This window comes from Penicillium psychrosexuale, assembly GCF_028828465.1.
Source record: "Penicillium psychrosexuale strain IBT 29551 chromosome Unknown utg000006l, whole genome shotgun sequence".
Classification (NCBI taxonomy): Eukaryota; Fungi; Ascomycota; class Eurotiomycetes; order Eurotiales; family Aspergillaceae; genus Penicillium; species Penicillium psychrosexuale.
The window spans coordinates 1,000,210-1,024,357 of NW_026643191.1; the positions used below are offsets into that span (position 1 = coordinate 1,000,210).

The following is a 24,148-nucleotide window of genomic DNA, read 5'->3' on the forward strand; positions in this document are numbered from 1 at the left end:
TGCACCACGGCCACAGACACACAAGTCTACCGATCACCTCCCCATCCTCAACCAACGCGTAACCCCAGCCCCCAACCCATGCAACCCCCGCTGCCGCACCTCCCGCCTGGCAGCCCCATCAACCGCCCCCTCATCATCACCACCCCGATACCTCCCATCCACAAAGCGCAACATAACCTCCATGAACCCGGCGGAGACAATACTCGCCCCGAGAATCCCAATCATGACCAGGTTACTCTTCCTATACTTCTCACGCCCAGGCGCCTCGTAATCACTCTTCCAGCCCGAATACAGCGCATACGTCGTGAGGATACTGCCCAGATTCCCGAGTCCGGAGACAACAGCCGACGCAGCGGCTACGCCGACCTCGCCGTGTCGCGGCTGGAAGATCTCCGTCGTCCACGTCATCGTTATCGGGACTGTTGGGCCTAGTCCGAATCCGACGATTAGGAGGCCGCCGTATCGTGGCCACGGGTTTGCGTCTGTGCCCGCGTAGGTTGTTAGGAGGAGGCCGAGGATTTGGAGGAGGACGGGGATGGAGAAGAAGATTGCGCGGTGGCGGTGGAAGCGGTCTGAGAGGGGGGTTACGAGGAGGATGGCTATGAGGTCCATCTATAGGGAAGGGATGTGTTAGCGGATGGATCTTGGACGGAAAGAAAGGAAGAAAGGAAGAAAGGAAGGAAAAAGAAACGTACAATCCAAATCGGAGCCGTCAACAAACTCAACGAAACATCACTCAAAGTCGGTTCAATAGCCTTGATAATCAAGTTCGCATACAACTGCACGCCAATCCCAACACCCACAACACCAAAGTACATAATCAGCAGCGGATACAGTCTCCAATCCAAAAACACAGCAAGCAGATCCCGCAGCGTCCACGCAGACGAGTGATACACGCGCTTCAGGTCATGGTAGTGCACGACGGCGTCAGCGCCTTTCAGCGCCGGCGCGGTAGCAGGCACCCAGCGCATGACCCAGGTGCGTTTCGGCGCTGACTCGCCCGGCGCCGTGGGTCTGTCCGGTAACCACCAGAGCAGGCCGAAGCCCAGGGCGACGGTGATGACGCCGTAGACGAGGAACATCCACTGGAAGCCGACGAGGCCGTGGGCGCCGTCCATTTCTTGGAACCCGGCTGAGACGAGCCCGACGACGGCGGCGGAGACTTGCGAGGCTGTGAAGTATTGTCCGATGCGTTTTCCGATGCGGGAGGGTGGGTAGAAGAGGGTTAGGTAGTATGTCATTCCTGGCCACATGCCTGCTGTGACGATGCCGAGGAGGAGGCGGAGGAGGCTAGGTTTGTTAGATACATGATGTGGGATGAATTGGGATGGTTCGGGAGAATTGAACATACTAAAAGCTCCAGGCTGCCTTCATAGCGGCGAGACAGCTTCCAATTAAGCCTACGCTGACCACGATGCGGCTCATCCAGACGTGGGGGCTTAGACGGGTCATGATTAGGTTCGACGGGAGGTCGAAGACCACGTAGCAGACGTAGAAGAGGGCGAGACCGGTTGAGATCTCGTGTCGGGTTAGGTGGAGCACGCTTGCGAGGTCGTGGCCAGAGTCTGTGTTCATTGTCTGTGCTAGGCCTACGTTCGACCGGATGGCTGAACAGAGGAAGTAGAGGACCCAAAATGCGGAGATGATGCGACGGTCTAGTTTTCTGTGTGGATGTTAGATTCTGATGTTGAGTTGTTTGAGGATATGCGATTCACCTGTAGATTCGTTCGATGTTGGCCACGCTGTGGTCCAAGGATTCGACGTCGTCTGAGGATACCTTGCTTTGAGGCCCTGGCTGCTCGTAGATATCCTCAGAGACAGGTTGCTTGTCAATGCTAACAGAGGCATGTTGATCTTTTGTGGACATCTTGTCGCTTTATTATTATTATATGTGTATAAAATCTTTATTCAGCCTCTTTGCGGGCAAATAGTCGCTAAAAGCAATGCCAATTGAAGGACGCCAATGGCCCGGGATATCAACTAGATGGAGTTCTGTGAATTGTGAGTCAATGGTTGTTCATTTTGTATCGTTCAATTCCTTTTGGACACAAGCTATCTTCCCTGAGGTCAGAGAGGTATAAACATACGTTGACTTGGATCTCAAGAAAATACTCCGTTTTCGGATCTGATAAAGAGAGGGGTGGATCTTGGCGGAGAAAAAGACCCCTCAATAAGATCCTTAAAGTCCCCGATATTAAGGAAGTCTTATAGTCTTATGCACGAATCGCGTGACTCATAGACTTGAACATCCGAGATGGAATTCAAATCTCCGTTGAGGTTGAGATTTTCAAGATTGAGGTTGAGGTTGAGGGAAGATCCTTCGGTTTTTTTCCCAACGAGCTCTTCACCGAGGATAACCTTAAATCTTTTTCTCCCGAGGCTATCCTCACCTCCTATGGGTCTTAGTCCGTTCTATATCTTGGACTATTTTATTCGAATTTCTCTGCTTTGACTTGCAAAGCTGTGAGCTGTTAGCTGCTAGCTTTTAGAATGCTATGAACATACCATTGAATCATATCCAGCAGTCAAAACGACATCCCACGAAATGACTCAGAACTACTTTCGCAATTCAAAGTACCTCTTTTATGTATTCTCATTATGATCAACATCTTGATCGCCGGTCTCGGGACCATCACGTGGTCTATCAAAAATACTCGAGGCGGGTCATGTTAGGGCTCGGGTACAGGCAAAAGATGAAAGCTTTGGCTTATTGCAAACAGTCTTGAATCTGAAAAGAGAGATAGTTGTGTAGTGTGCTGGCATGCGCAAGAAATAGAGTCAGGTCTTGTGTCACAATTATAGTGTGCATATGCAGTCCGACGCCAGGGGCCAAAACCCCATTTTGAGTAAATAATGATGCCTTAATGCCTGATTTAGGCCTGGACTGAATCAAGACCTGTTTGTTTTGTTTCCTTCACTTCATCTGTTCCTCATGTTCGTTGTCTCCTGCTAACGCATGTTTTAGGCTAACTTATGCCTAGAGATACCAACTCTTCTGAAGGTGCCATACGTGACAAATGATATGGTGCACTGGGATTAGGAGTCTTGATACTCCTTTCCACGGAGATGTCCTCCTCTTCACAACGTCGACCCTGTCCAAGGATAGAGCTCGAACTCTACTACGAGACCGTGTGTTTCCCGGAATCGAACACAAATCAAATCAATTGCTAGTCTGATTCTCATCTCGACAAAGAAACACTGCATGAGAATCTGAGCTAACCAAATGGAGCACTATCACGAGGATCGCTAAGCCCTAAAGCCAAGAACACCTCCAGACCTTCACATCAACGTTATCAACGAGAAAAAAGCCTAGGAGCAAGCCAAACTATCTAGCGCACTCTCAGCTCCCCTCTTCTCAGTCCTATACAGCGAGCACCCCCTAAATCAACCCAGAAAAAGCGGCTCGAGCCCGCGCCAAGCGACACACCTCGTATTTACAAGCAAACAACCCAACCCTTGTAGGTAACATGGGCCTAAAATTCCCGTGAATACGAACAACAATCTTAAACATGCTCGCTTGGGCATATTTATCTTTTATTCAGCCGCTTTGATGTAGGCAGTGCCCAGGGGAAGCGACTTAAAATCGCAGTTCCACCCCGACATTTCCAACAGAGCAGTACACCATAACCAAGCCACCAAGCTTTCTTTCTCCAAGATGCTCTCCCCAATCCTCTTCCCTTCCTTTACATGCCTAGCCCTATCCCTCCTCCTCGCCAACATAGCAACCAGCACACCCACCAATGAAGACGAGCCCCAACTCCTCTCCAACATCTCCATCTCCTTCAACGCAGATGATATCTTCTCCCTCCCCCTTCCCAGCGAAAACTCAACCCTGAACGCACGCGCCCTGGAATGCAAAATCGGATACAGCGAATGCGCATACGACACAAGCCGCTGCTGTCGGATCGGCGGGAAGTGCTGCGGGAACGGGTACTGTGCCTCGATAGGCGACACGTGCTGCGCTAGCGGTGGGACGTGTCCGCTCGGGTATAAGTGCTGCGGGACGACGGGGTGTGCGCCGCTCGGTGCGCAGTGCTGTTCCGGGGGTTACTACTGTCGGGTCGGGAGGACGTGTCGGATCTACAGGGGAGAGAAGGTTTGCTGTGCGCTGACGGGTTGTGCTGGGGAGTATGATGGGGTTGTGGCTGGGGCTACGCTTACGGCGACGGAGGTTGAGACTGCTACTGCTACTGCTACTACGGTTTATGTTGCGGTTGATTGGGATTATTATTATACGACTGTCTACTGCTATGTGATTCTTGGTCTGATTACGTTGGTGTTTGGTTTGTGGATGCTTTGCTGATTGTCGTATAGGACATATTGGTTCTATTACTGGACTTCTTATTCCCCATACACTGTTAAGACGGTTACTTCTACAACTACGAGTACTTACACCGTCTGGTCTGTTTATGCGACAAACAGTGCCGAGGCGACGTCTTCGCTTAGCAGCAAGTCGTCTCGTTACTCGTTCACGACCCCTTTCTCGGCGACTTCCCTTAAGAGCTCGACAGAGCCTGTCACGTTGTGGTCGGCTGTCACTGCTGCGGCTACTAACTCGTCTGGTTCAACAGATGGAGGGGTTGCAGCTGGTCCAATCATGAAACAAGGTTCTGCAGCAAGTGTGGGTGTCAGTGGGACTGGAATCCTGGCTGCTGTCCTGGCTGCTGCGATTGGTGGATTGGCCTTTGGGCTGTGATCAGCAGCTAGGGCACGTTGTGGTTCAGCGTGAGGTTGAATGGGGCATTTGTGGCTGAATTTGTCGGTTGTACCTTTTGACCTACATGAGGGTTATATGAAATATTTAATGCACCGAATCGTGAATCGTTGATTATCATTGCAAATAATTAACATAAGAAGAATGCCTTCTCTGAAATTTAATCAGACGAGCTGTCCTGGCGGTGCTCAACATGGGTGCCCTTTCCAGACTCCATATCATCCATCCCACTAGCCAGCTTAATCTTCTTCTCTGAAACATAGCTAGTGCGACGCAGATGCTCCGCGGTGTCCTCGTAGTGGATGAGAAGCTCGCCGTTCTTTCCGTAGCGGTGGGGCTCATTCCGGGCGACCGAGACGACATTGAAGACGTTGGATGTCTTATGGAAGATTGTGTCCATCTCCTCCAGGGATCGATAGGCGGTTTCAGGGTAGAAGAAGTAGACGACGGGGAAGATAAACGCATTGCTAATAAAACCCGAGTTAGTCGTGCACTAATGCATTCCGCGCAGAATATACTCACATGACAGCAAAGATAATATATGTCTTGTACTTGATTGTGTCGAATGCCACAGGCGTGACCATGACGACCATGAAGTTGAAGATCCAGTTGCCCGAGGTTGCGAGTGCGTTGGCAGGAGCACGGATTCGTAGAGGCACCTATCGCATTGTTAGTTGTGTTTTGGTGTGAAGGAATAAAGATGAAAGCCTTACAATCTCAGCAGGATACAGCCAGGTCATTCCCAGCCAGCCAAAGGCAAAGAACGTATTGAAGACAAACAGGAACACAGCAGCGGCAATACCAGGCTTGGTCTGACCCTCAAAGCTAGTGGTGATAGCCAAAACGGCCATTGAAATCGACATACCAGCGGCACCGATTAACATCATGATTCGTCGGCCCATCTTCTCAATAATGAAGATAGGGACCAAAGACGCCAAGAAATATTCAGTGCCGTTGCAGGCGGCGAGAATGCGCGATGTCAGGCCATCCATCCCAAGAGAGTTCTCATAAATCGTAGCAGCGTAGTAGGTGATCAGGTTAATACCAGAAATCTGCTGGAACATCTGGTTAACGTAGGCGAGTACAACACGGTGGAAGTGGCGGTTCTCATCCATGGTGAGCAAGTCACGGAAGCTGACACTGGAGGCAGCCAGGACGGCATCCTTAATAGCGGAGAACTCCGAGTGTACGTAGGCATCGTTCTCATCCAAATCTAGAATCGCGGAGAGAACCTGCAAAGCTTCCTGTTCGCGGCCCTTGAGGATGAGCCAGCGAGGGGATTCGGGGAGCGGTAGCACGAAGAGTAAGATGACCAATGCGAAGACGTTCTGGAAGGCAATTGGGAAACGCCACGCAACGGAGCTAGGGTCAAGGAAGGAGAAACCAAAGTCAAGCCAGTAACTGATCATGATTCCAGCAGCAATCAATGAACCCTCTAGCATGACGAGTTTTCCGCGGTGGTGGGCCTTGGAGCATTCTAGGTAATATTAGCATCAGGGCTCCTGTCAATAGAGCTAACTACTTACCAGACTGCCATGTAGGGACGGTAGAGGTATTCATGCCGTTACCGATACCAGTAACAATACGGCCGACAATGAGATGCGGCAGCGAGTAAGCACAGGATTGTAGCGTGGCCCCGATCACCATGATGATGGAGCCGGCGAAGATCGTCTTACGACGGCCAAGGTAGTTTCCAATCCAGATACAGAGGATTGCGCCGCAGAAACAGCCCAAGTTATAAGAAGCGATGGTGATTCCTAAGAAATTAGTATATGAATGAATTGAGGGCTGTCATGAATTGCGTACCCTGTGTAGTCGCGTTGCTACCCGTCGATGAACTCGATTTAGTGGTGTCGATTTCAGGGAAGACCTTAACAAATGAGTTCAATGTCAATAGACCTCCCATAACACCTCTGTTGAGTGTTAGTAAAAGGACCACCAGACTTCTCACGTCTAGTTTGCGATGACATACTGGTCATATCCGAATAGCCTGTGTAATTCGCGTTAGTGCTACTTCGAAAGTAGATAACTGAAAGACCAACATACAAGAAATCAAGACCAGCAATAACACCGATCATGATATTCAGGTTCGTGCCCCGAAGGCCAAAGTATGGTTTCATGATTGCGGATATGGTGTAAAGGCTGTAGGTTACAGAAGGAAGACAGGCTTATAGTCAATTCCCAAAATGGAAGACTATTCGCCGGGGTCAATGGATCTGAAATGGAAAGACTGCAGCTAAGCAGAGAAAAGAAAATCCAACAACGAAACAACCAGGTCCGGGGAAACCGGCCAGGTTATGAACCTCGCAGTCAAACAAGGAGAGTATCCACATCTAATATCAAGTCAGAACCAGCAAGATGCAAGCCGCCAATGAGAAGCAGTAGCAACGTTGCATTGGCGATGCCTACACCATGGCCTGATCGGGGGAGCGAGCCACTATACCCCATCTTGACAGCCGAGATGAGAGAGTGGGTGATCATCGGTATGCCTCCAGGTTTCGAAGGGATCCACCTGGCAATTCGGCGTCAGGAGGAGCACGTAGTTGGCCATGCGAGGGGGCTCGCATGGCTAAGTCGGTCTCCGTCCGGTATCGGTGACAGTACTGTCTTAATACGGTAATATTTGTGATGGTATCAGTTCTAGACCTCGACAGCACCGACGGACTCATGGACGGTCTGTTTCCGTCGATGATATGAAGTGTATGACAGTTGCACGGTTCACAGGATCTCGCGTGGTTCGGGGTACTTTTGACATTGTTGGGATTCAATTGGGGTTGCATTTGACGGAAACCTGGAGATTCTCCAGTTCCCCCGGACTCTCCATTTTTTTTTCTCCGCTGATCGTCGCTGAAAGGACTACGGAGTACTCCGTATGTGCACAAGACATATTACTGTGGACACGAATTTGGGCTCAAAATACTGCGTACAATTTGCGCTTCCTACCTTGCGCTTACTACTCGATTTTTTATCTTCTCTTCACCGTTGAATCGCCAAGCACACTTGGCAGGGATGGTGACAAGGGGTCACGAACTTTCCGTCTAAGCCTCACATCGGACCGGCCTCAGGTCCCGAAAAACCTGCTCGTCAAACCGGCTATAGCCGAAGCCGGTAATGACATCATCGGCAATTAGCACCTAACTACCTAGGCGAGGTAGGTGAGTCTACAATGTCCAAAACAGGTAGATGGTTTGATCCTACGCAAGTGGATTTCAGACTCCTTCCTCTTTGTCACACAAAAATCTATAACTCGGCACAGGCCGAATCACGGGGTAGCCGAGAGCACGGGATGCCCGATTCGGATATGCCTAACTGCAACTCTGTATTTACGTGATGCTACCCAAATATGCAGTCAATCGCTTTAAATGTTAAGTAAATAGAGTGACAATAATAATAGCTATTAACTATTTAATACAATATTTCAAGAAAAGCCAAACCTTGCTAATCCGAGTAGATAGAGTGAGCCAGTTAGGGCACCGGAATCCCGGATTCGGCCTACGATACATCAACCCGGTAATGACGTGGTAAATACAATAACAACGTGCTTAAAACGATGATCGACTAGGAAGTAACAGTCAATGATCGACGGGAATTTGCTTCCAGGGTTATTGTGGTTTGACATCGGAAATCATGGCAGGCACTCCAAGTAAAGCGAACTGAGGAACACCGAGTATGATACAAGTCGGAATCATTGCGCGAAGTATTGTTTTTTTCCGGTTCACTTTACAGCTGGTGCCGTCATCCACTTACTCCTGTAGCATTCAACTTCAAACGATCTTACTAGGTCTACAATGAGTCAAGAAGAATGCACTAAATGGATGTTCCATTGAAATTGAACTTGTCAGATAACAATGAACATCAGAAATGTCCCCAGATTAGAGCCTCCTGCCCAGACCCTCCATCCTCAGATTCATCCAGGGGCGCGTCAAATCAAATCGAGCTCAACAGAGCATGAAAAGTCTTAACAAATATCCTCCTTTGAGACCATCGGCCGGTCAGCAATCATCGTAAACTCATGGGTAAAATCCTGGCAAACATCAAAACACATCGCGAGATTTGAAAAAAAGAGAGCAGCAAAGATAGACCCCATATGTAACATCAGATTATTGTCCCATCTTAGGCCACCGTGAGGCATCCCAAGAACAGTCAACACCCGACAAGTCTCACACGCGGCCGATCATAACGTGGGAGAAAGGGAAACCAAATCGCTGTTGCTTTTAGAGCTTTCCAGTCACCCCATTCTGGCATAGAATTGTGTTCTTTACCAGAGGTCCTCGTCGTCATGGCGCTTGTATTCGAACTGTTGGTCGGTAGCCTCTGAGTCCAGCAGGTCAGGTTCCTCGCGCTTGGGAGAGCCGGGGGAGAAAGTGGGTTCGTCTTGCGGCTCTTCCTCCTTAGGCGGCTGGCGGCAACGGACAACAGTGTGACCCACTAAGAGATTGTTAGCGGACTAACTCAGTATTAAAAACGCGTATATCAACTCACTTTCTCCGCAGTTCTTGCACTGAACCTTCGACCAATCTTTCGGCTGATCACAATCACGAGAGTAATGTCCGGCTAAAACAGCAGTTGTCAGTATTGTTTCCAGTACACAATGGCCAAAGAAAAGAAACTCTTCGGGGCATGCATCGCACTTACTCTTTTCGCAGTTGCGGCAGGTAACAGTCGAAACGTCACGAGGTTGATCACAGTCGCGAGCGATGTGGTCTTCGGATCTGTATTGATGTTAGAATCAGTAACAATCGCAGGGGCTGTGATATTTTAACATACCCGCAATTGCGGCAGGTGCGAGGGCCACGGTCAGCAACAGTGGGGCAATCTTTAGCAAAGTGGCCAGCTGAAATAGATACATTAGCATCATGAAATATTTGAATCATCTTGGGCAAGGTCTTACTTTCGTTGCATCTCCGGCATTCAACACCAGCCGCAGATCGGGGCTCGGTGCAGTCAGAAGCAATATGCTCGATAGATCTTCATAAAAGTCAGCATTATCCAGTTCGTTGTTTGCACCACAGCCACATACCCGCAGTTACGGCAACCATGCTTGTGCTTGCGCTGCTGTCTGCAATCGCGTACGCGGTGTCCAGCTCCCTCACAGTTTGAGCACTTGATTTCCACACGATCGTTGCCCTCCGCGCGCTCCTCCTTGCAACTGCGGGAGATATGTCCCAACTCTAAATAGGATTTAGCAACGTTATAAGGAATCTGCAATCAAAATAAACACTTACCTCCACAGTTCAAGCACTTAGGCACCTTGCGCTCGTAGGGAATACCGGCGCTCTTCATGCGCTCCAGGTTCTCCTCGGCATCTGCAGGCCAACGGTCTCGGAGGTGGCCACGCGACGCCTTGGGGTTGAAAAAGAATCCAATCACGTACTCACGATCAAGCACTCCCTGAAGATCGATAAGGCTCATGACATCGTCAACTTCGGTCTCCTATAGTTAGAATTCATTCATTAGCAATTCATCCCCAAGTATCAGAACGATGATGATTGATTACCATAGCAATGATGTAGATGTTGAAATTATCCTCTCGCATCTTCTTCTCAATATCTGCCCAGGTGGCATTGGGGACTGCCTTGGAGTAGATTTTAAGTGCCTGGAGTTAGGTCAGCAAAAGCTCGAAACTTTCAAGGTACGTGTGGATTTCTGGTACCTCTCGGAAATCATCAAGATCCCTTTCGTCACTGGCTTTCTTCATTGCAGCCCAACCTTCTTGGGGTAGCATGTCAGCAACAAGGTTGAGATCGAACTTGCGATTCTCCTTGCACTCCATCGTCTTGTGGCCTTGAGCTTGGCAGTTCTTGCAAACATCGGGGGGTCTCTCGGGACAATCAACCGCTGGGTGGCCTTCCTTTTCGCAGATACGGCAGGTACCCCTGAACACGCGAGGCCTAGGGCATTCGGACTTGGAGTGACTGTATTTAGAGCCAATTAGCAAACTAAAGTATAAAATGCTCAGCAATTACTCACCCTTCTTCACCACAGTTGAAGCAAGCGCCCATCTTGCGAGGCTCGGTGCATTCGGCCTTGGAGTGACTGTTTCAAGAGAATAATTAACGCCGTAACACACAAGATGTTCAATAATAACTCACCCGTCCTGGCCACAATTAAAGCATGCCCCCATCTTGCGAGGCTCGGTGCAGTCGGCTTTGCTATGACTGCATTGTTGTCAGTACAATTGGGCAAGCACACAGAGATCAACGACTTACCCTTCTTGGCCGCAGTTGTAGCAAGCGCGGTCACCACCTCCACCGGAGTAGTCACCATGTCCTCCACCATTGTCGTCGCCGTAGTTGCCATAGGCATCGCTATGTTTCAGCATTGGTTAGATGAGTTGGCAGAATGTGGCATGGAAAGTGCCGGACCAACTTACCCTGCATTGCTGTCTCTCTGTCTCAGAGGAAGAGAGTCATTCGGGCACTGACGAGTCATGTGGCCAGATCCACCGCATCTAGAGTTTGTAAGTGACTGAATTTCTCGGGGGGATGTCCCGAGCCTTGAAAGCTAGAATCTTGGAGGGGAGAACTCACTGTCCGCAGGTGAAATCATCATCCCGGTTTTCATGGATATTTGTCTCCATTTTGGTCAACTTTATAAACAGGCTCGTTAGTCAAATTCCCCAAAACAGTCTTGTCGTCGTGAAAGTATCCTTCACTGGGGTAAAGGTTGGAAGCGCGAAAGTCAAAAAATGGATGGATGGAGGGCCAGGGAGGGGTGAGAGAAGGCAGAGGCATATGAGACAAGACACATAGGAGAATCGAAACACGATATTTTCATCTGGATCGCTCTCCTAAGGTCATCGAGAGAGATGGTGCAAGGTCAACACTAAGAACGACACTTACCAACGTGGTTTTTGATGCGCAGTAGACGCAAAGGCTGTTTGTCGATGATGATTGAAGGCAATGGAGAATAGGAAAAGGAAGAAGAAGAGAGAGAGGAAGAGAGAAGAGGAGGGAAAGGTAAACAAAGGACAATCGGCAGGTGCCGCTGCGGTGGAAACTGCGTGTTTGAGGAAGGAGCGATGCGTTGACCTACCTGAGGCAACGGCTCTAGAGATAAAGCACTTACATTAGACCGGGTTCTCAATCACATTAGAGCTACAAATGAGACCATATTTTGAAAGAAATTGATGCATTTGAATGCTAAGTGGTCAAATATTCTGCTAGAAATACAGAGCACATACAAGAGGAATGACAATGTAGGGCCACTAACGGCAAGACAGGCATCAACCTGCCTACCATTACCGGAATAGCCTGCCCAGCAGGCCACCAGCGATGTTGTTCACAATACCACCACCCAGAGCCGAGTTGGCATATGTCGAGGCCTGACCAAACTTATCACAGCGAGAGAAGGCCATGGTATTCGTGATAGTCAAGATGAGTGCAATAACTAAACCAAAGTCAATACCTAGTGCCGGTATATATCAAAGTATCTTAGGAGTGCCTTACCAATCAAACTGAGCCAAATGACACCGACAAGTCTCACAATAGCCAATATGGCAAGGGCTACCCACAGAGCTGGTGTTACATACAAGCTCAGCCAGAAGAACCGCTTGTCGGTGGCGGTTATAGTGCGAACGTTAGGGTCGGCTGATTCGAAGACCCACTGTGAGTCGCCGGTTGAGGTGTCGACCTCGTTCCACCAACGTAGGCCGACCAGCCGGCGTCCCGCAATGTTTTTGAGGTAATAGAAATCCGCGGAGAGGAGGAGGAGGGTGAAAATGAAGACGAGGATACTATATGAACGTTAGCATCGCAGGTTGACAAGCGGGTAGTTCGCAGGTTCCATACAAGTTGTTGATGAAGAGTACACCAAATAGGTACATCAGTAGCGCACCTAATCATCAAGTTAGCCAAACCATTCTTGCTGCTTTTACTCGGGGCGGGGGAGTACGGACCGATCCGAATACTTAAGAAGACAAGTAGCGTGATCGGGTGCGCGCTGAGGCGCCAGTTGAGCTCGCCTTGGCCTCCTTGTCCTTGGTCCATGATTCACAGGGCGGGGGTTTGATATGGTATGAATGTAAAGGACCTCTCGGTCAGTAGATTGGGTCAATTTAATCCAAGTTAAGCCTGTTGTTGACCAGCGATGCTCCCTATGTGGTCGAAACACGGGTATAGGCGGTTTCTTATGGCAGAATAATCAATGCCAGGGCGGAAGCATAGACCAACCTTAAGAAGTATATTTGTTGATGATGTGTGATATTTACTTAGCTAGAGCTGCATGATATATCCTAGCATATTGTGAGAATTTCAGTCATTTCAGGATTGTTAAAGATGATCTATAAGAAGATCTGATCATTACTTCTGCTTCTGGACAATTTTTAAAAGTATTCACGTGACTATACTGAGTGGATACCAGTCAGCCACACGTTATGTCCAACGTATGTGGCGCTAAACCGATAAGACACTGATCTATACCGAGTTTAAGACCTCTGCACCAAAATCACAAGGAGGCCGAAGTAGTAGAAAAGGCACATCGCAGTACCCATACAGGCAGAGGATGAAGTACATGAGTATATGGTAGTTATCGGGTGATTCAAGTACCATCTAGACTAGCTTATTATAGGCGAGAGTTAGGAAAACATTTACTATAGTTATCTTTTTGTGGCACTCACTAATGACTCTTTGATTCACCTACAATATGTTCCTCCTCCCTGATGATGTGCTCTTCTTCAAAGCTGAGTTGATCTTCGTTGTATGTATCCGCTCCAAACTACTCTCTGGAGTACCTCTGGTGTTCAGCATATTTGTGTAATACTAGCGTTTGATGTTTGTTGAATGCTGCCTGTGATATACTCTAGAAATATAGCGCTAGGTGAATGGGACTGGGATACCTAATGACATAAAGTTGAGATCTGGAATATGTAGAAAATACATTTACTTGCAAGAATATATATCTAAATCAAGCTTCGCTAAGGAGTACTAATGACTGAGTTCTCTAATTTAAATGAACTGCTTGTTAGCATAGTAAGAAGAGCTATCACTAGACAATCTCATAAATTGCAACAGATTACGAAAAAGAAATATCAAGGAGAAAACAACTTTGCTAACCTTCTCCCAAAGCGGCTTTACGGATAGCCGAGTCGGCTTCTTCCCGAGTCAACCCCATAAAGGCCTCAACTCCACTCTCCAAGAGTTACAGTACACAACTCTATACCATTGGATACACACACAAATCACCAGATCGACAATGGCAGCCCGAAATACTCTCCGTCGTTCCCTCCTCTACGGTAAGCTCGAGCTCCCTTCCAAAGCCGCATCGCATCCCGAGGTCTTCCCCGCGTTTCACCCCGAACTCTAAAAGAAAAACCCCAAAGCTAACCAACAACGCCAAACAGTCCCCGGCTCCTCCCAACGCTTTCTAGATAAGTCGCGCTCACTGACCGCCGACTGCGTCACCTACGACCTGGAAGACAGTGTGACTCCGCACATGAAAGCAGAGGCGCGCTCGCTAGTGCGGAGAGCAATCGACCAAGCCGCGCCACCAGGAATCAGGGAACGCGCCGTGCGAATCAATTCCGTAGACAGCGGACTCGCATTGGGTGATTTGACCGAAGTCGTGAGTGGACTCCGGAACACACACATAGTTCCAACCGCCTTCCGCCACCCTCGCAACGTTCAATTCAACTTGCTAACCGTCCCAGCTCCAATCACCAAACCTAACAACAATCGTAATCCCAAAAGTCAACTCCGCCTCCGACCTAACGTTCGTCACAGACGTCATAACCCACACTCTATCCCAGCAACCACCAACAGAAGGAACAAGAACCCCAATCTCACTCCTGGCTCTAGTCGAGTCCGCCAAGTCCCTGACAAACCTATCCCAGATCTGCGCTGCTTCGCCCTTACTCCAAGGCTTGATCTTTGCAGCCGAAGACTTCGCCCTAGACCTGAGCCTCACGCGGACGCCCTCGCTCACAGAGTTCCTGTTCGCGCGGTGTGCGATAGCCACCGCTGCGCGGGCCGCGGAGCTGCCGTCGACGATTGACCTTGTCTGCACGGCGTACAGGTCTGAGAAGGGGGATGGGTCGCCGCCGGCTGTGCTACAGGAGGAGTGCCTGGACGGGCGCCGGTTGGGGTTCAATGGGAAGCAGTGTATTCATCCGTCGCAAGTGAAGGTTGCGGATCAGATCTTTGGGCCGGATCCGCAGGAGACTGAGTGGGCTATGCGGGTTGTTATTGCGGATGATAAGGCTGCGAGGGCGGGGAGGGGGGCTTGGACGCTTGATGGGAAGATGATTGATGTTCCTGTTGCCAATAAGGCTAGGGCTATTGTTAAGAAGGCTGAGGCTTGTGGGGTTGATGTTGATGCTTTGAGGAACGAGTGGGAGCATCAGGAACCAGAATAGATGGTTTATATATGTAGCGCTGTGTATTATCTACGCATACATCCTTGCATGTTCCTTGTACCTTCTAGTATGTTATATGAGTGCATCTACTGGAGAAGAGCTTTTTCATACTGTGTATTGTATTCCGTAGCCTTGCTAGTATATAGAAGCATGCAGCCAAGAAGAATCTATCCTAGAAATATTGCTTGAAGAACCCGACGTGTTCGCTTGATGCATCTGCTGCGTCCTGTGGTTGAGTCACAAATTTGGGCGAAAAGGCTCAACTTGTGCAGACGACTTTTCTATATATAACTTAGATTCAATAGATAGATTGGTACTGGGGTATCTTGAGTTGAATGACACGCCAGGTCATTGATCTTGAGTCTCTATTTCTTCGCGCTTGAGTAACTGGATTTTGCCCATGGTTAGGATGGGAGGCTCTCCGCCAGCGTTGGCCTCCATCAATTCGCTAGCCAGCTCCTTGGCTACCGACTTGTCATAACTGGTTGGATCGATGCCGAGAATCCCTCCGACATAACCTCCTCGCTCACCGGGTACACTGAATTCCCGGAACAAGTACCGCCACTCGTTCAGCCATGCTTTAACGGCCTTGCCAATTTTATCTTTGCCGTTCTTCGAGTGGTGACCAGTGCCTGTGATGGCATACACCACCCGGAGGCCTTCTCGAGCATGCTTGAGTAGGATTTTCTCGAGATATTCGATAGCCTCTTCTGGGTGGAGACCGTGAAGGTCAACGTAGAGTTCTTCCGAGGATTCATCTAGTCCCTTATGAGAGAGATGTTGATTACGTTCTTCGTAGAGCTGGCGCGCAGCCTCCCGATGACATCTGCGCATCGCGTCGTTCTCGGCTTGACCGCGTAACGACAATGCTTTGGCAGCTCGGGCATCGTTGCGGTTCCATGCTTGGGCAGCGCTGGGAGATATATCGTTAGAAGGAGTGGGAATAATATTACTCGCTGAAAGCTTACCTCTGGAGGAACTTGTTTCGCACAGTACCGTGGCGAATAGCCTCTGTCCGATATTTGATATATTGTTGGTTCGCCCGCGAGCCTGTCTCTAACCACGGAATATTTTGCGGAGGTGGAATCGACTGAGCTGCGGCACTGTTCTCGCGACCCTTTGTGTCTTTGTTTCTGGAGCCAGATTTGGTTTTCCCGGGGACAGGAGATGGGGTCATTCGAACCACATCCGCCAGAGACGAAGGGGTATTTTCTTTGCCTGGGCCGGTTTCGCGGTTGTTATGACCGCCCCGTTTCCCATGATGCTTTTTCCCAGCATTCTTCGCATTGACCGCGGCAAGAGTTGGGAAGGCATCTGGATCGTCTACAGACGGTGCAGCAGGATTCAACTCCCGATTCTGGTGACGGCTTGATGGACGGGAGCTGGGGCGTCCGAGATGAGTTGCACTTCCACTTCTTTTGCCCATTCCAGGATGGAGGCCAGGAGGCGCATATTTGCTGGGTTGATAAGCAGAAAGATGGCCAGGGTATCGGCCCGTGTATTGATTTGCCCATTGATCACCGTTATCTGCCATTTGCAGGGGTGGGAATGCATCAGAACCACTGTCTACCTGGAACGGGGAGGGCGAAGCTGGTCGACTACTATCCGTGATACTGAGATTTCCGATAAGCGCTGAAGGGTCGTGCGAGAAGGGACATCCATCGCCGGCTAGACAATTTCCCATAACCCAATACCTATTCACATTAGTTAGCGCCAGAACGATTGACTTACCCAGATTTCAAAAAACACTCACTTGCACACATGTGTGTTTAGGTCATGGCTGAAACGGCAGTCCGCTCGAAGGCATTGTCCCGTGGATAGCCAGTACTTACAGACCACAGGGCTGCGACTGCTACCCAACGGTGTGACCGGGCGTACTTGTTCTATTGTCATAGACTTGCCAACCAAAACACGACCGTCATCGTGTTGCTTTGAGATCGCCTCGGATTCTATATCCTGCGAGAACGAAGCAATGGTGGCACCGAGATCATAACTGTTAGCCTCCAGTGCAGCTTCTATTTCATCGTTCGATCGCTTGTCACCCAGCACCGTGCGCAGGATATCATGTGGGCTCATATCTGGAACAAATTCAACCGCAGTGGCGCTGAGTGCCCCGGGGGTGCTGACACCACCCGTGGATGAGGTTGTACTGTTGGCATCATCTGCGACTAGCCAGTCAACATTGTTATCGCCCCCAAGGTCTCCATAGTAGTCAGAGATCTGGCTTTGGTCCGAGAACTCGTAGGCATTCAGATTTGGAGAATGAGGGATAGGCTGTGCAAGGGCGAGCCGGGGCGACGGGCGTGGAGAGCCAAATGGGGAGGCAGTAGAAGATAGCGGAGGCCGCGAGAACGGCCCACGGGAGCTTTGCATCCACGAGGTACTTCCAGGGCTTGTCCCCAAAGTTGAATGAGGGGATAGCGGTGTAGATGATCGAGCCATCTGCCATGGCGCAGGCGATGAGCGGCGAATCACAGTATGACGGACTGGAGGCGATGCGTCTGGCAAGTTTCGATTGCGATGGCGCCAGAGGATGTCCAACACCGCATTCTCCAAGGGTGTCCCTGCCAATGATGTATTTGCACGCAAGAAGTCCTCCACCTTCTCCACCTGTTCCTCCTCATCCAGTGCCTGATCCTGCAGGATCTGGAGACATTCTTCAAGAAGCTCGTCGGAAACCATGGTGTATTCCGATATGTGTAATACGTGTAGAGGAGAGGGACCGGGATAAGCGGGAAAACACCTTAGCGTTGAAGGGATTGGGTCTTGGATGGATGTCTGAAGCCCAGAGGTATAGGCACGAATATGCTTCACGAAAGTAAGACGAGTCGAGAATCAGAGGTACCTCATGCTTTCTGTCTGTGCCAGGTGATGGGGAAAGAAAGTAAAGAACAACAGGGGTTCCAAGGTTGATTTCAAGGTTATAGCTCAAGGTGATGAGAGTTGCGAGAGTGATAGATGACAAGCAGATAATTACATCGCATCGCCGCCGACCGACGTTTGTGAATGAGAGTTGAATAAAGGGTGAAGTGACAAAGAGGGGGGAGGCGGAGAAGGAGATCAACACTGGGGCACAACAGCTTATCGACTTAGCTCCAACTACCTCCTGTCGGCCTGTTTGGGTAATATAACAACACAATAATATAATAAGAATAAAATATGTAAGTGCTAAAGGAAATATAGCATTACAGAGATAGGTAGATAAAATAACAAGAAGCTTCACATACCTAGGGGCTAACTATACTCTTGTAGAATCAACAATCCCTCATATGGACATAGATCGATACAAAGACATACAAAATAGAGTTAGATAAGTACCTTATAGTATGAATAGTATAAATAGCACAAAATAACTGAACGACAGCCCTACAACATAGACAACATGTAGATCAATCACCACCCGAGCTCAAGTCCGGCGGGATCCGCTGACAGAGTCAAATTGATTTTCAGCCTAAAAGTGCTTGGCTTCTCCTCCATGTCCGGTCCAACTATCAGGGCCTTGACACGCCCTTGAAACTTCTTTGGATATTCTATCGACCCTGGTATCGCACTTCCTGTCGGTCCCTGTTTTACAGCGGTTCATCTTCCCCGGATTCGACTATCCTCTGCCGAGTATTGATACCCCAGGATTATACACATTTCACAATGCCCGCGGACTACCAGTCCACCGCCAGGGCGCTATCTCTCTCACCATCTCCCCCGATTCCTATACCTTCTTCTCCTGATAGTGATGTTCACCCGCCCTGGAGTCGCGCCGGTAGGCTAAACGCCGGCAGATCGAGCGGGCAGGGTGCAAGCTATCGCGAACAGATAATCCAGCGTGGCACAGAGTTATATGTCCGTATGAATAAGATATGGGAGGGGATGAGTCTATGGAAGAAAATCGGGGCTTGCTTCGCTGCTATATTCCTGGGTCTATCCGGTATCGCGTTCTTGGTGTTAACGGGGAAGCTGTTCATCTGGCTTGGCCCGGTCGCTGAGACGTGGGAGACATCCTGGCTAGCCGCCTTGATCCTGTGGCTGTGTGTCTTTTTTGTCTCATTTCCACCTCTTGTGGGTTGGTCAACATTTGGGACTGTGGCTGGGTTTATATTTGGTATATGGAAAGGGTAAGAGACTGATTCGTGTTGTTTTTATCAAAAAAAGTGAATATATTGCTAACTCGATATTTCTTCTACAGATGGTTGATTTACGCTTCCGCAACAATTCTTGGCTCGACTGTCTCGTTTTATGTTTCGCGGACAATTCTGTCTGGATTCGTCAAACGTCTTATGGAACATGACAAGCGATTCGCCGCATTGGCCCTGACATTGAAATATGATGGCCTCAAGCTTCTTTGTATGATCCGTTTATGCCCGCTGCCCTACTCGATCTGCAACGGAGCTGTGTCCACCTTTCCTACGGTGCAGCCGTTGATGTACGGACTTGCCACAGCCATCATCTCTCCCAAATTATTGGTTCCTGCGTTCATCGGTAGTCGGATACGTCTGCTCTCCGAGAAGGGCGAGGAGATGAGTGCGGGATCCAAAGCCGTGAATATCTGCAGTATTATCCTTACAGTCGGTATTGGAATCTTTACCGGGTGGTATATATACCAAAGGTTTGAGCCCCCGAATTCATCGGTCGTAAATATTTTGTGCACTCATGCTGATCCTTCTCTTCTCTCTGTTTTAGAACTTTGGCCCGCGCAAAAGAGCTCGAAGCCCAAGAGCGTGCAGATATCCGAGATTCGCTTCAAGCTGATCATGCAGCGCACCGCCCTCATCATGGGTTTTCAGAAGATCCTGATGTAAACAAAGCCTCTCTCACAATTGCGAGAGACGAAGAAGAGCGAATGGGATTCACTGATTTGGACGACGACAATGTTGACCTGATTTTGGGTGACGACAGTGACAATGACCAGCCGGGCTGGGAAAACTCGAACAGGAGATCATATCACGATGAGTTCACCGATAATGACTCGGACGGGTTCGCAGGGGAGGATGGGGCATATGGTCTGCACACTCATGTTGAAACCTAGATAACCAAATGAAAATCAAGTAGCCCCTGGATTGATCCTAAAGTGAAGAACATAGAGAGCGCAGCCCTTGGACGTTCACGAACTTCGGTGCCGCAACCTGCCGGACTGAGAAATACGCCCCGCTCCGAGGAATCAAGCCACAAGGGTTTTTCTACTCTGGTCCTCTCACTGTCTCTTCCTCAAGTTTCGCAATCCAATTACAATTACAATTCGTTTAGTTTGTTTCAAAACAATATTCACGCCCTGTTTGATGGGCCTTATTCTCAATTCTTTGGGAGGGTTTATTGTGGGGGATGAACTCGATGTATGTCCTGATATCCGTGCTGCCTCGGTCTACTCTCTCATACCCTGGTCATTTTGAACCATATCACATCTCATCTAACATAATACAGCTGATCCATTCATTCAGACTGTGTTCCTTCGGCTTGCCGCAGATCGAATTCCTATGACCATGTCATGGGCGAACGCCTGCATATTTGATATCCACACATTCTCGGGGTAGAAGGACTGTCGACATCACATCTTCGAGTCCATAACTACGTCTTCTTGCACGTGAAACTGTCTTTCTTTTCTTTTTCTATCATCATCAACACACTCCTTTGAGGATCCCTGCAGATACCCGTTATCAACATGTATGGCGCAACGTCCATGAGATTCCAGGCCGGAATTCCCCCGGGTCAAGATTCATACATGAATCAATATGTTCCAAATCACGAGATCACGGTACAAGGTCAAGGAAATCTTCTATCTGAACCGACCGAAATATCTGAACCTCCTGCGAAGCGACTACGCATCACGCACAAGGCTTATGAAGCGGCTTCGGCATCAATTGCCCTGGGAAATCTAGGGAACAACAACGCCAAGTCGCATAGCTTCCTGTCTGATGGATCCCACATTGTTGGCACAACGGAGAGACTGTATGCCAGTGGCAGTAGCAGTACTCCGAATGAGTCGACAACCTCAACCGACTTGACATCTTCCTTTGAGCTAAAAGCATCTACATCACCTCCCCCCAAGCCCCTACAGTCTCTTTCTACTCCTTCAGTTGTCTTTGGACCGAATGTATTGGAGAGCGGGAAAGTTGATTTGTCCAAATGTCGGCCGAGATCGTCCATCCCATCTAAAGTCCACCCCTCTGTTTACGGCGAGCAGTGTGTCGAAGCGGCGTATGCATCCCGGCTGAACCCGTATGCTCTTCACCGACAAGAACAAGAATTTCTGCAAGACCATCTTTGCCACGTTCACGTCACAATCTACCTCAACATACGAAATGGAATACTGCTTCTCTGGGGGAGAAATCCCATGGTGGCTGTCAGCAGGGAAGAAGCACTCGGATGTGCCAAAGATTACCGATGGATGAATCTGGCTTCGTTTGCTTACGACTGGCTCGCGCGAAATGGCTACATCAATCACGGCTGCGTGGAGGCTCCATTGGCCCCGGTGAAACCCAAACGCGGAAGACGAAAAGAAGGACCTACAATTGTTGTAATCGGGGCTGGAATGGCAGGTCTGGGGTGTGCACGTCAACTGGAGAGTCTTTTCCGCCAGTACCGTGATTCAAATGCCTTGCCCCGAGTCGTTGTTCTCGAGGGACGTCGAAGAGTCGGTGGACGCATTTATTCACACCCGTTGCACAGTCTCAAGTCGGAAACCCTGCCTGATGGGCTTGTCCCAAAGGCGGAAATGGGTGCTCAGATCATTGTCGGCTTCGATCATGGCAACCCGCTAGACCAGATAGTTCGTGGCCAGCTGGCACTTCACTATCACAAGATACGGGATGTTTCGACGATTTACGATATCGATGGATCGCCCGTGAATGAGGTTCAGGACGCGATGGCAGAAAAGCTGTACAATGATTTGCTCGACCGAACCGGATTCTATCGTCACAAAGCTCAGATTGTGCCAACCGCCCAGGGAAACCGCGAGTTGATTGACACTGGCCGCGAATCAGCGGTGGATGACGGACTTACTGTGCGACAGTATGAAGAGGCGAGGGCAGCTGGGACGATAGATTTATTGGTCCCCACAAAGCGAGTTAGACGTGGAATAAAGCACAAGACTGCGGAAAATGAACCATCCGTCGATGTGGCAAGCGATCTAGCGGGAAATTCGGAAGATGACCCGGCAGCCTTGACCTGCCAGACAACTGGATGGAAGCTTAACCCAGGATACACAGTCAATGACACCATTGAACTGGACGAGATTGCCAAGGCATCCCAGGCGCAGACTCTCGGTGCAGTCATGGACGAGGGTGTCAAACAATATCAAAACATGCTTCCGGTGACAACCAAGGATATGCGGTTGATGAATTGGCATTTCGCCAATCTCGAGTACGCGAATGCATCCAACGTGAACAGACTTAGCCTGTCGGGATGGGACCAGGACATCGGAAACGAGTTCGAGGGTGAACATTCCCAGGTCATTGGTGGCTACCAGCAATTACCCTATGGGCTGTACATGCTGCCAGAAAAGCTCGATGTCCGTACCGGCAAGATTGTGACCGAGATCTCTTACGATACGACTGGGTCCAACAAGAAACAGAAGGCAGTTGTCCAGTGCGAGGGTGGAGAAAAGTTCCTGGCAGATCATGTCGTTTTCACCGGTTCCCTTGGTGTCCTGAAGCAGCAGAAAATCAAGTTCGAGCCTCCTCTTCCGGACTGGAAGCGTGGCGCAATTGACCGACTGGGATTCGGAATAATGAACAAGGTCATTTTAGTGTTCGAAGAGCCGTTCTGGGACACTAAGCGAGATATGTTTGGCCTACTCCGTGAGCCGAATAACGCTGCTTCTATGGTTCAAGAAGATTACGCGGCAAACCGCGGTCGATTCTATCTGTTTTGGAATGTCATGAAGACTACCGGACTCCCATGCTTAATTGCCCTCATGGCTGGTGACGCAGCCCACCAAGCAGAATCTACATCAGACGAAGAAATAATTACGGAGGTCACTGGCCAACTTCGAAATGTCTTCAAAAACACTACAGTTCCCGATCCTCTAGAAACCATCATCACCCGCTGGGGCCAGGACCCATTCACATATGGCAGCTACTCCTACGTGGCCGCAGCAGCCTTCCCAGACGACTACGACCTGATGGCCCGGCCAATCGGCAACCTCCACTTCGCCGGCGAAGCCACCTGCGGCACCCACCCAGCAACCGTCCACGGAGCATACCTCTCAGGCCTTCGCGCAGCATCAGAAATAATCGAGCCCATATCCGGACCCCTCATAATGCCTCACCCACTTGTCCCGGAAAAGTCAAAAGTAACCCGAAGCAAATCCTCCACGCCAAACGGCTCAACCAGCAAGAAAAGAACAAGAGGCAGCTCATCCCTCTCCTCCACCTCAAGCCCAACCATCAATACACCAAAGCCCCCCTCAACCTCCACCTCCCGCAAACCAACCTCAACCGAAAAGTCCCGCCGCGACGCCTACGACCAAGCCCTCTGGACAACAATCTACGCCGAGCTCGGGTCCGCACCGCCACGCCCCGCAAAATCAGGCCTAAACCCCTTCCTCTTCTACCAAAAAGACTACTGGGCGCGCTGCCGCGACCAATGCGACGAAGCCCGCCGCGCAGCATCCAACAACCCCAACGCCAAGGCTCCGCGCGACGAGATCCGCGCCGCGCTAGGCCAGATGTGGCGCACTGCAACGCCAGCCGATAAAAAGCCCTACCTCGACCAGACGGAGGTTAACCGCCGAGCCAATGCCGAGGCGTGGGATAAGTGGAAGGTCGATATTGCCGAGTGGGAACGGAAGACCTTTGTCGTCAAGGATCGCTGGTGTGCGGAGAATCCGTTTTCTGATTGGGTTATGCCGGACTATCTTGCTGAAAATGGGTCGTCGGTGCCTGTGCTTGCTACGGCATTTACAGATGCTGTGCCTGTGAAGTCCGAGAAATGAGGACTCGTTCGTTTTTTACGGCGTTAGGTGGGTTATCTGCGTAGACGGCGGTTAGGGGAAGAAAATAATTTGTCTCTGGAGAGAGACTTTTGTGATGAGTATCGTTTCAGCCTTATTGATATATATCAATAATTGGCAGTTTTAATTCAAATGATCTTGC

General features: G+C 49.7%; 9 protein-coding genes across 9 annotated transcripts; 4 read left to right on the forward strand and 5 right to left on the reverse strand.

The window, feature by feature from the left end:
- Positions 1–33: 33 nt before the first annotated feature.
- On the reverse strand, positions 34–1,867 carry N7518_010211 (putative MFS transporter; the record flags this gene model as incomplete). Its single annotated transcript, XM_057191137.1, has 4 exons — positions 34–612; positions 696–1,290; positions 1,352–1,663; positions 1,716–1,867. 4 exons carry the CDS (start codon positions 1,865–1,867, stop codon positions 34–36), a joined length of 1,638 nt encoding a protein of 545 aa, XP_057037273.1.
- A 1,788-nt stretch (positions 1,868–3,655) lies between these two features.
- Positions 3,656–4,696, forward strand: N7518_010212 (uncharacterized protein; the record flags this gene model as incomplete). Its single annotated transcript, XM_057191138.1, has 2 exons — positions 3,656–4,272; positions 4,315–4,696. The coding sequence occupies 2 exons, from the start codon at positions 3,656–3,658 to the stop codon at positions 4,694–4,696; spliced, it is 999 nt and encodes a 332-aa protein (XP_057037274.1).
- Positions 4,697–4,874: 178 nt separating this feature from the next.
- On the reverse strand, positions 4,875–6,834 carry N7518_010213 (sugar porter family MFS transporter; the record flags this gene model as incomplete). Its single annotated transcript, XM_057191139.1, has 7 exons — positions 4,875–5,181; positions 5,237–5,373; positions 5,428–6,191; positions 6,241–6,471; positions 6,521–6,627; positions 6,687–6,704; positions 6,761–6,834. The coding sequence occupies 7 exons, from the start codon at positions 6,832–6,834 to the stop codon at positions 4,875–4,877; spliced, it is 1,638 nt and encodes a 545-aa protein (XP_057037275.1).
- Positions 6,835–8,972: 2,138 nt separating this feature from the next.
- N7518_010214 (uncharacterized protein) lies at positions 8,973–11,294 on the reverse strand (the record flags this gene model as incomplete). Its single annotated transcript, XM_057191140.1, has 14 exons — positions 8,973–9,142; positions 9,197–9,268; positions 9,350–9,426; positions 9,482–9,548; positions 9,606–9,682; positions 9,735–9,885; positions 9,940–10,147; positions 10,212–10,310; positions 10,368–10,629; positions 10,685–10,750; positions 10,807–10,872; positions 10,924–11,022; positions 11,088–11,165; positions 11,245–11,294. 14 exons carry the CDS (start codon positions 11,292–11,294, stop codon positions 8,973–8,975), a joined length of 1,542 nt encoding a protein of 513 aa, XP_057037276.1.
- Positions 11,295–11,954: 660 nt separating this feature from the next.
- Positions 11,955–12,702, reverse strand: N7518_010215 (DUF846 domain-containing protein; the record flags this gene model as incomplete). The annotated part of the gene is made up of 4 exons (XM_057191141.1): positions 11,955–12,103; positions 12,163–12,449; positions 12,505–12,550; positions 12,612–12,702. The coding sequence occupies 4 exons, from the start codon at positions 12,700–12,702 to the stop codon at positions 11,955–11,957; spliced, it is 573 nt and encodes a 190-aa protein (XP_057037277.1).
- A 1,204-nt stretch (positions 12,703–13,906) lies between these two features.
- On the forward strand, positions 13,907–15,065 carry N7518_010216 (HpcH/HpaI aldolase/citrate lyase family protein; the record flags this gene model as incomplete). Its single annotated transcript, XM_057191142.1, has 3 exons — positions 13,907–13,946; positions 14,055–14,275; positions 14,361–15,065. The coding sequence occupies 3 exons, from the start codon at positions 13,907–13,909 to the stop codon at positions 15,063–15,065; spliced, it is 966 nt and encodes a 321-aa protein (XP_057037278.1).
- A 348-nt stretch (positions 15,066–15,413) lies between these two features.
- Positions 15,414–17,747, reverse strand: N7518_010217 (CCCH zinc finger and SMR domain protein; the record flags this gene model as incomplete). The annotated part of the gene is made up of 3 exons (XM_057191143.1): positions 15,414–15,978; positions 16,034–16,759; positions 16,819–17,747. The coding sequence occupies 3 exons, from the start codon at positions 17,745–17,747 to the stop codon at positions 15,414–15,416; spliced, it is 2,220 nt and encodes a 739-aa protein (XP_057037279.1).
- A 963-nt stretch (positions 17,748–18,710) lies between these two features.
- N7518_010218 (TVP38/TMEM64 family protein) lies at positions 18,711–20,085 on the forward strand (the record flags this gene model as incomplete). The annotated part of the gene is made up of 3 exons (XM_057191144.1): positions 18,711–19,174; positions 19,246–19,665; positions 19,740–20,085. The coding sequence occupies 3 exons, from the start codon at positions 18,711–18,713 to the stop codon at positions 20,083–20,085; spliced, it is 1,230 nt and encodes a 409-aa protein (XP_057037280.1).
- A 630-nt stretch (positions 20,086–20,715) lies between these two features.
- Positions 20,716–23,988, forward strand: aof2 (putative lysine-specific histone demethylase Aof2; the record flags this gene model as incomplete). Its single annotated transcript, XM_057191145.1, has 1 exon — positions 20,716–23,988. One exon carries the CDS (start codon positions 20,716–20,718, stop codon positions 23,986–23,988), a length of 3,273 nt encoding a protein of 1,090 aa, XP_057037281.1.
- Positions 23,989–24,148: the final 160 nt, after the last annotated feature.